The sequence below is a fragment of the Oncorhynchus masou genome, unplaced genomic scaffold (genome assembly GCF_036934945.1).
Source record: "Oncorhynchus masou masou isolate Uvic2021 unplaced genomic scaffold, UVic_Omas_1.1 unplaced_scaffold_8848, whole genome shotgun sequence".
NCBI lineage: Eukaryota > Metazoa > Chordata > Actinopteri > Salmoniformes > Salmonidae > Oncorhynchus > Oncorhynchus masou.
In genome coordinates, this window is record NW_027015314.1 from 1 (window position 1) to 10,000 (window position 10,000).

At 44.0% G+C, this 10,000-nt stretch overlaps 1 protein-coding gene across 1 annotated transcript in view; it reads right to left on the bottom strand.

The window, feature by feature from the left end:
• Nucleotides 1–1,205: 1,205 nt before the first annotated feature.
• The window catches only part of LOC135538000 (tetraspanin-11-like), a gene marked incomplete at its 5' end in the record, with an annotated part of 9,881 nt that continues 1,086 nt past the window's right edge, over nucleotides 1,206–10,000 (bottom strand). Inside the window, 2 exons of the mRNA XM_064964001.1 lie at nucleotides 1,206–1,314; nucleotides 4,557–4,748. Of these exons, the coding sequence (XP_064820073.1) occupies nucleotides 1,264–1,314; nucleotides 4,557–4,748 (243 nt within the window). The remainder of the gene's footprint in view (nucleotides 1,315–4,556; nucleotides 4,749–10,000) is intronic.

Consider the following 10,000-nt stretch of genomic DNA (forward strand, 5'->3'; position numbering starts at 1 on the left):
CCTGCAACACCACCAAACTAATAGTCAAGAACCCTGCAACACCTCCAAACTAATTGTACAAAAAAACCTGCAACACCTCTAAACTAATTGTAAAGAATCCTGCAACACCTCCAAACTAGTACTCAGTAAAAACATAACACCTCCAAAACCAGTACATTCAGTACTTCGTTCAGTGGTGCAACAAGAACACCAGAAAACAACAGCAATATTGACAGAATGAAAAAGCTTTGATCCAGGGATTAGCTACTGTATGATTATGTTGATATAGAGCTGAAATACAGGCTTCATGGGAGGAAAAATACAGGTAAGACTTTCTGTGAGTCACTTCTGGACAATTAATAATAATACTAGTAACTCATTTAAACTACCTTTCAATAATGAGTTATATATGATGCACTGGAGGCATACATACATTTATATTCACTCATATGGATCATCAGCCATTATGAATGAATCAAGTGTTATAATGCATTGTACCACCAATGTCCATCCAACACATTCCTAAAAGGAGCTATGAGCTGTTATGGATTTTTTTTTCCAGCAATGCTTATAAAGTCTATGTTACGGGTGATATAACTAAGGTGCTATAAATGAATCTACTGTGGATGTTTCATAGAAATCGTGGGCCACAGAATGCAACATTAATAGAAAAATGCTTTGTTAAAACAAAACCATCATTAGTATGCTACTGGAGAAGAGAGGACATCACACAAGTCTCAGTGGCCTTATTAGCACCTTATTAGCCAATTAGTCTGGAAGATATCAATATGTGTATTTTATCAATGAGAAATGGGGTGGCTGGGGGATAGGCTGTTCCAACCAACCATCATCTGCTGTAAAAATCTTCTTCTGTATCATTTGTGACGTAACACTGTTTGGATTTAACAGCAGAGTATGTAAATGGTGAGAATGTTTCACCCACACACATATACACACACACGCACACACACACACACACACACACACACACACACACACACACAGCCATACACACACACACACACACACACAGCCAAACACCCACAACCACAAATAACCACACACACACACAACCACACGTACACAACCACATACACACAAAGCAACAATGGACTAACAAGACGGGTAGTTGAGCTTTTTAGAGAGCTATACACACACGCACATTCGTGCACATTCACACACACACACACACCAAGGCTAATTAGGCACACCTGTTGTAGAGGCGGGACACAAAGCGTTTGGCGTGCAGCGTGGCGCTCAAGGCCATCACCGGGAGACAGATGCTCATTCCCAGCCTGGCGCTGATGTGACGCGTGGAGGTGAGGAAAAACAAAGCTATGCCAAAACCATTGTTTATCACACACACACACACACACACAGATGCAGGAGAGCCTTCATTTAGGAGACCATAGTCTATAACAGAGTTAAAGCAGCCATTTCCTCTTTAACTTGCAGGCTACTGTCGTGTCTTTGGCATCATTAAATTGAAGACTGATATTTTATCAAATCAATTCTCTGTAATTTTTATTATGTGATTAAACTAATCATGTAAATGTAGTTAACTAGGAAGTCAGGGCACCAAGGAAAATCTTCAGATTACAAAGTTATAATTTTTCTAATATAACTTTTCAGATATTTTAATATCTGATCAATTAGTCTTCTAATTAATGAATTGTTCTTTACTTCACGTTAGCCTCATTCCAAACGCCGTAAGTTGTTGGCTATCTGCACGAACCCAGTCTTCACTATGAGTCATCCATACCCCAATTGTCTTAATCATTTATTTACTAACTAAATAATCACAGAAATGCATAACAAACAAACAAAAGTAGATATGGTTACAAGGAAATGATAGAGGATGTGCCTAGTGGGCTAAACCTGATATGACGGTTTGGTCGACCGGGACTGAGAAGGGTGCAGAAGACAGAAGACACTACACAGTTGATAATTATAATAATTGAAATGCTAATCCTTACTCATTCGGGGAATGATTGCAATCAGTATATATATTTACGCTCAGTGTGTCATCATGATCTCTGTTGGAATCGTACGTCTTTCTGTTGGAAAGTTCATCTGAACTTTGCGTCCCTGGAGTCTTCGTGGGTTAGAATGGATACTTTAGAGTTCCATTCAGAAATGTTCTTAAAGAATAGATGTTTTGGCGGTTGTCGGTCTTCGCATTCCAATGGTACATAATTCCTAGCTGCAGACTAGTAATTAGTATTGAAGAGTTGCTCTTATTCTGTCGGTACTGATAGTCTCAGAGTTTAACCACGTGGTATAGTTAAGAATTCAGCAACCATTACAACCTTAGCTTGTCCTGAGGTTTTTCTGGTCTCTACTCAAACCTTAGCTCCCTCAGCTGACCGAGGTAGGCATGGTCTAAAGAGGATTACTCCAGGTGGGGGTTTTATTCGGAACTGTGGAAAAGCTGTCCCATGACGCCAGATCGATGTCTGTGCTCATGGGGGCGGGCCAATAACTTAGTGAAACTTTAAACAGAAATACAATTCTCTCACATTAAAGGTGTAAAATCACATAACAGCATTTCACAAATAGTTTCATCTACTCATTCATTTTAAACAATAATTAGATGCAAGCCTCAGAACGGAGGCTCCTGTATAAACAGTATTATGGTAATGTGCTGTATTGTCTTTCCTGAGGTCACAATCATAAAACAAAATGGACCTGGATTCTCCACCGGCCGTTTACACATTCTCCAAAACATGGATATTGTTCAGTTCTCAAGTTCTGTGATGTAGAAGAAGTTCATTTGTTCTACTGTGAAACTCTCTCTCTCTATACTGCCTGGCCATGAGGAGAGTCTCCTCTAGGAATTTACGACCTGAGATAACAGAACCTGGGTGTAAGAGGGAGAGAGGGAATGCACCTAAGCTATACCCAAAGAGGGCCACGTCATGACACTACACACACACGTGCACCAGCATAGCCACACGCACAAGCACACACACATCATCAACAAACACAGTGTGTGTGTGGTAATGCCAGAATATTGGTTATGGCAGATGGAGGAAGGTGGGAGGTGTATTATTACACACCACACTAAAGCTAATTCCTAACAGCCATTGTTGATTGGCAATAACATTGAATTATATTGTATTCTACACAAACACACACACACAAACACACACATCTCTCTTTCATACAACCCCACAGCCATAGTGATCTGATGAACACCAACTCTTCACTCAAGCCTCTCCTTTAAAACACACTCACACTAACCCCACAACCAAAACACACCCTCCACCAGTGTTGGTAAAAGTACTCAATTCTCATACTTGAGTAAAAGTAATGATAGCTTAATAGAAAATGACTCAAGTAAAAGTGAAAGTCACCCAGTAAAATACTACTTGAGTAAAAGTCTAAAAGTATTTAGTTTTAAACATGCTTAAGTATCAAATGTAAAAGTATAAATCATTTAAAATTCCTTATATTAAGCAAACCAGGCAGCAAACCAGACGGCACCATTTTCTAGTTTTTTTTAATTTACGAATAGCCAGGGACACACTCCAGCACTCAGACACAATTTACAAATGAAGCATGTGTGTTTAGTGAGTCCCCCAGATTAGAGGCAGTAGGATGACCAGGGATGATCTCTTTATACGTGTGTGAATTGGACCGTTTTCCTGTCCTGCTAAGCATTTAAAAGTACTTTTGGATGTCAGGGAAAATGTAAGGAATAAAAAGTACATTATTTTATTTTGGAATGTAAAAGTTGTCAAATATAAATAGTACAGTACAGATACCCCAAAAAACTACTTAAGTAGTACTTTAAAGTATTTTTACTTAAGTACTTTATACCACTGCCCTCCACCACCCAAAGCCCCCTCTCCCCCTCCATCAGTTTCATATATGACTACTAATGCCTGACTATAACCAATCCTGCTGCAGTAGCAGAGTTAGTGGCTCACCTCCGGCCTGTTCCTCTCCTGCCTGGCCTGTCTGTTTAAAACAATGAGGACAGTATTGTCAGCTCATTTGTCAGCTCCCAGCGTACACACACACACACACACACATGCTCGCGAGCACACGCACAAGAGAAAGACACAAGTGGAGTTATGAGAGCAGGGGTGCAGGGAAGGAGCGTCATGTACAGTGACGTTTCAAAGGAAACCGGTATCTGGGGTAAAGGAAAGTATACAATGTACCCAAAAGTCATGAGTGCAACCAAGGTGAGTTTGAATTGGAACAAGCTAAGCGGATGTTCTAAATGAACATTCCCTTAAGGAGAACAGAGTGCAGATAGCTCCATTCTCCTTGTTTCATTGTGTGCTCTCATTTCACCTACAGTATATAACCTGCCCCTTTCTTATGCAAACACCAACACTGCCATTAAAGAGATATCGCACACAAACTACAGCATTAGTTAGTATCTTACCCTGAATGTTATCTATGAGCCATACACTACTTTCAATATAATGCATCTAACTAATGTTGTAATATGTGAAAACTATCCCTTTAATCAACATAAACATTTAGAAGACCCAGGGGCCTTCCAGACATCCAGAAAGCCTGGGGCCTAGAGTAGTCACCCTGCCCAAGGAGGGCTCCCTCACCGTGGACAGGCAGCTCCTCTGCTCCCTGATGACGGCGCAGCAGCCCAGGAAGCCCGTGACCATGACCAGGGCCCCGGCCAGGATGAGGATGTAGGCGGACACGGCGAAGGTGCTGGAGGCCAGCAGGCTCAGGTAATCACTCTTGTCTATCAGGGTCCAGATGCCCACACCCATCACCGCCGCTCCGCCCACCTGAGGAGAGAGACAAGTTGATGTCATGTGTTCCCATATGTTTGTTTTGGCTTTAAATGTTTCATGCCAATCTAATTGAATTCAATTCAATTGTGGAAGAGAGAGAGAGAGTAGGAACAGTGACAGTTGGGGTGTGAGGGGGGAGAGTGTTGGCTGTCAACAAGTGAGTCAGAGAGGGAAAGGGGGACAAACAAGGACCAAGAGAGGGAGAAAGAGGACAGAAAAACAAAGAAGAGGAGGATGAGAGAGAAAGAGAGAGGATGAGAAGAGAGAGAGAGAGAGAATGCAGTGTCAATAAAGTGAGTCAGAGAGGAAGGGGATATGCACAAAAACAGTGAGAGAAAAAAGAAAAAAGAGAGAAAAAGGAAGGGAAAAAGAGAGAGAAAGGAATAGAAAGAGAGAGAAAGGAAGAGAAAGAGAGAAAAAGGAATAGAGAGAGATGGGAAGAGAAAAAGAGAGAAAAGAAGAGAAAAAGAGAGAGAAAAAGAGAGAAAGGAAGAGAAACAGAGAGAAAGGAAGAGAAAAGGAGAGAGAAAGGAAGAGAAAATGAGAGAGAGAAAGGAATAGAAAGAGAGAGAAAGGAAGAGAAAATGAGAGAGAAAGGAAGAGAAAAAGAGAGAGAAAGGAATAGAAAGAGAGAGAAAGGAAGAGAAAATGAGAGAGAGAAAGGAATAGAAAGAGAGAGAAAGGAAGAGAAAATGAGAGAGAGAAAGGAATAGAAAGAGAGAGAAAGGAAGAGAAAATGAGAGAGAGAGAGAAAGGAATAGAAAAGGAGAGAAAGGAAGAGAAAAGAAGAGAGAAAAAGAGAGAGAAAGGAAGAGAAAAGGAGAGAGAGAAGGGAATAGAAAGAGAGAGAAAGGAATAGAAAAGGAGAGAGAGAAAGGAAGAGAAAAGGAGAGAGAAAAAGAGAGAGAAAGGAAGAGAAAAGGAGAGAGAGAAAGGAATAGAAAGAGAGAGAAAGGAAGAGAAAAGGAGAGAGAGAAAGGAATAGAAAGAGAGAGAATGGAAGAGAAAATGAGAGAGAGAGAGAAAGGAATAGAAAGAGAGAGAAAGGAAGAGAAAATGAGAGAGAGAAAGGAATAGAAAGAAAGAGAAAGGAAGAGAAAATGAGAGAGAGAAAGTAATAGAAAGAGAGAGAAATGAAGAGAAAATGAGAGAGAGAAAGGAAGAGAAAAGGAGAGAGAAAAAGAGAGAGAAAGGAAGAGAAAAGGAGAGAGAGAAAGGAATAGAAAGAGAGAGAAAGGAATAGAAAAGGAGAGAGAGAAAGGAAGGAAAAGAAAAGGAGAGAGAAAAAGAGAGAAATGAAGAGAAAAGGAGAGAGAGAAAGGAAGAGAAAAGGAGAGAGAGAAAGGAATAGAAAGATAGAGAAAGGAATAGAAAAAGAGAGAAAGGAAGAGAAAAAGAGAGAAAGGAAGAGAAAAAGAGAGAGTGAGAAAGAGAGAGTGAGAAAGAGAGAGAAAGGAAGAGAAAAATAGAGAGAGAAAGGAAGAGAAAAATAGAGAGAGAAAGGAAGAGAAAGAAAGAGAGAGAGAAAGAAAGGAAGAGAGAGAAAGAGAGAGAAAGGAAGAGAGAGAAAGAGAGAGAAAGAAAGGAAGAGAGAGAAAGAGAGAGAAAGGAAGAGAGAGAAAGAGAGAGAGAGAAAGGAAGAGAGAGAAAGAGAGAGAAAGGAAGAGAGAGAAGGAGAGAGAAAGGAAGAGAAAAAAGAGAGAAAGGAAGAGAAAAGAAGAGAGAAAGGAAGAGAAAAAGAGAGACATAAATGAAGAGAAAAAGAGAGCGAGAAAGGAAGAGAGCAGAGTGACAAAAAAGGAGAGAGAGCAAAACAGAGCCAGAGTGGAGTGATTTGTTTCCATAAACAATGGTGGCCACATCAGAGGGGTGACGTGGCGATGCCATTAATCTGTTTTCCCCATCTCTGTCATCTATGACACACCCGGACGTGCAGGAAATCCCAGGGAGAGTTGCTCCTATTCAGCCTTCCATCCTTTTCCTCCTCCTCTACACGCCAAGCCCCTACTCCCAAACAACAAGCACTGCTGCTACAGATGTAGGATCTTAATGTGATCCCCCTGGTGCAGAACTCAAACATGAAGCGTATTTTAGGTTTAAAAAGGCTTCTGACGTTTGTCATTTCCACTGGAAAATGTATCAACCCTTATAAAAATGTCCATTAATTATAATTCACATAATAACTCACATGTCCTGTTGCTGCAGGATTATTGGATTATTTTCCTTCTGTAGCAAACTGGCTCAAATTCAGATGTGACATCTGTAGTGCTAAAACAACATGCCATGGGAAAACGTGATAGTTTAATTAAAGGAATGGGCAACTCTGGAGTATTAGTATGTAGTATCTTTGGGTGCAGAGTTACAATATAGAGAAACAGGGAGGCTGGGGCTGTGGCCGTTGGGGAAAGTGGGAGGCATTACTGTTACACAATGTGGGGTTTGAAGGGAAGTCGTTAGGTTAGTGTGAAATGTAATGCGAGAGATATAAAAGAGAACCTGTTTGAATCTGATCCCTTCCTCTGTAGACAGAGAACAGCTGTTTTCAGGCCCAGCAGAACATAGCTTTAATAGTTAACTGTGTTATTAGACATTAAACGTACACCAGCTGCCAGGGACCAGGTTTGATCCACAGCCCATCGGTTCAACACCGACAGGCCATAAATATTAGAGTACACTGGGCCAAGTCCATTTCTTTGCGCTCCTAAATGTAATCTCCCACTCCATCTCTGTCATGTTTTTTCTCTCCCCTGTGTCTCTTTTTCCTCACTCTGTAACTCTCTCCCTCCCGTTCCTCACCGTAACTCTCTCCTCTCGTTCCTCACCGTAACTCTTTTCCCTCTCGTTCCTCACCGTAACTCTTTCCCTCTCGTTCCTCACTGTAACTCTCTCCTCACCTGAACTCTCCCTCTCGTTCCTCACCGTAACTCTCTCCTCACCTGAACTCTCCCTCTCATTCCTCACCGTAACTCTCTCCCTCTCGTTCCTCACCGTAACTCTCTCCTCACCTGAACTCTCCCTCTTGTTCCTCACCGTAACTCTCCCCTCTCATTCCTCACCGTAACTCTCTCCTCTCATTTCTCACCGTAACTCTCTCCCTCTCGTTCCTCACCGTAACTCTCTCACCGTAACTCTCTCTCTCTCGCTCACCGTAACTCTCTCTCTCGTTCCCTCACCGTAACTCTCTCCCTCTCCTCACCTCTCCCTCCTCGTCCTCACCGTAACTCTCCCTAACTCCTCTCCTCACCATAACTCTCCCCGTCTCGTTCCTCACCGTAACTCTCTCCTCACCGTCTCTCTCCCTCTCGTTCCTCACTGTAACTCCTCTCGTTCTCACCGTCTCCCTCTCGTTCCTCACCGTAACTCTTTCCTCACCGTCCCTCCTCACCGTAACTCCTCCCTCCGTTCCTCAACTCTTCCTCACTCCTCTCCCTCACCGTAACTCTCTCCCTCTCGTTCCTCACCGTAACTCTCCCTCTCGTTCCTCACCGTAACTCTCTCCTCAACGTAACTCTCTCCCTCTCGTTCCTCGCTGTAACTCTCTCCCTCTCGTTCCTCACCGTAACTCTCTCCCTCTCGTTCCTCACCGTAACTCTCTCCCTCTCGTTCCTCACCGTAACTCTCTCCCTCTCGTTCCTCACCGTAACTCTTTCCCTCTCGTTCCTCACCGTAACCTTTCTCCCACTGTAACTCACCTCTCTTTCCTCACCGTAACTCTCTCCCTCTCGTTCCTCACCGTAACTCTTTCCCTCTCGTTCCTCACCGTAACTCTCTCGTTCCTCACCGTAACTCTCTCCCCCTCGTTCCTCACCGTAACTCCTCACGTCTCGTTCCTCACCGAATTCGCTCCTCACCGTAACTCTCTCCTCACCGTAATCCCCTCTCGTTCCTCACCGTAACTCTCCTCTCCTCACCGTAACTTCTCCCTCTCGCTCACCGTAACTCTCCCCTCTCGTTCCTCACCGTAACTCTCCCCTCTCGTTCCTCACCGTAACGTTCCTCACCGTAACTCTCTCCCTCGCGTTCCTCACCGTAACTCTAAGCCCTCTCGTTTCCTCACCGTAACTCTCTCCCTCTCGTTCCTCACCGTAACTCTCTCCTCAACGTAATCCTCCCCTCTCGCCTCACCGTAACTCTCTCCCTCTCGTTCCTCACCGTAACTCTCTCCCTCTCGTTCCTCACCGTAACTCTTCTCCTCTCTCCTCACCGTAACTCTCTCCTCTCGTTCCTCACCGTAACTCTTTCCCTCTCGTTCCTCACCGTAACTCTTTCCTCACCGTAACTCTCTCCCTCACCGTCTCTTTTCCCTCTCATTCCTTACCGTAACTCTCTCCCTCCGTTTTCCTCACCGTAACTCTCTCTCGTTCCTCACCGTAACTCTCTCCCTCTCGTTCACCGTAACTCTCTCCCTCTCGTTCCTCACCGTAACTCGTTCCCCTCTCGCTCACCGTAACTCTCTCGTAACTCTCTCTCGTTCCTCACCGTAACTCTCTCCCTCTCGTTCCTCACCATAACTCTCTCCCTCTCGTACCGTAACTCTCTCCCTCTCGTTCCTCACCGTAACTCTCTCCCTCTCGTTCCTCACCGTAACTCTCTCCCTCTAACGTTCCTCACCGTAACTTCCTCACCGTAACTCTCTCCCTCTCGTTCCTCACTGTAACTCTTTCCCTCCGTTCCTCACTGTAACTCTTTCCCTCTCGTTCCTCACCGTAATTCTCCTCACCGTAACTCTCTCCCTCTCGCCACCGTAACTCTCTTCTCACCGTAACTCTTTCCCTCTTGTTCCTCACCGTAACTCTCTCCTCACCTGAACTCTCCTCTTGTTCCTCACCGTAACTCTCTCCCTCTCATTCCTCACCGTAACTCTCTCCCTCCTTACCGTAACTCTCTCTCACCTCTCTCTCTCTCGCTCACCGTAACTCTCTCCCTCTCGTTCCTCACCATAACTCTCTCCCTCTCGTTCCTCACCGTAACTCTCTCCTCTCGTTCCTCACCGTAACTCTCTCCCTCTCGTTCCTCACCGTAACTCTCTCCCTCTCGTTCCTCACCGTAACTCTCTCCTCACCGTAACTCTCTCCCTCTCGTTCCTCACTGTAACTCTTTCCCTCTCGTTCCTCACCGTAACTCTCTCCCTCACCGTAACTCTCTCCTCTCTCCTCACCGTAACTTCCTCACCGTAACTCTTTCCCTCTTGTTCCTCACCGTAACTCTCTCCTCACCTGAACTCTCCCTCTTGTTCCTCACCGTAA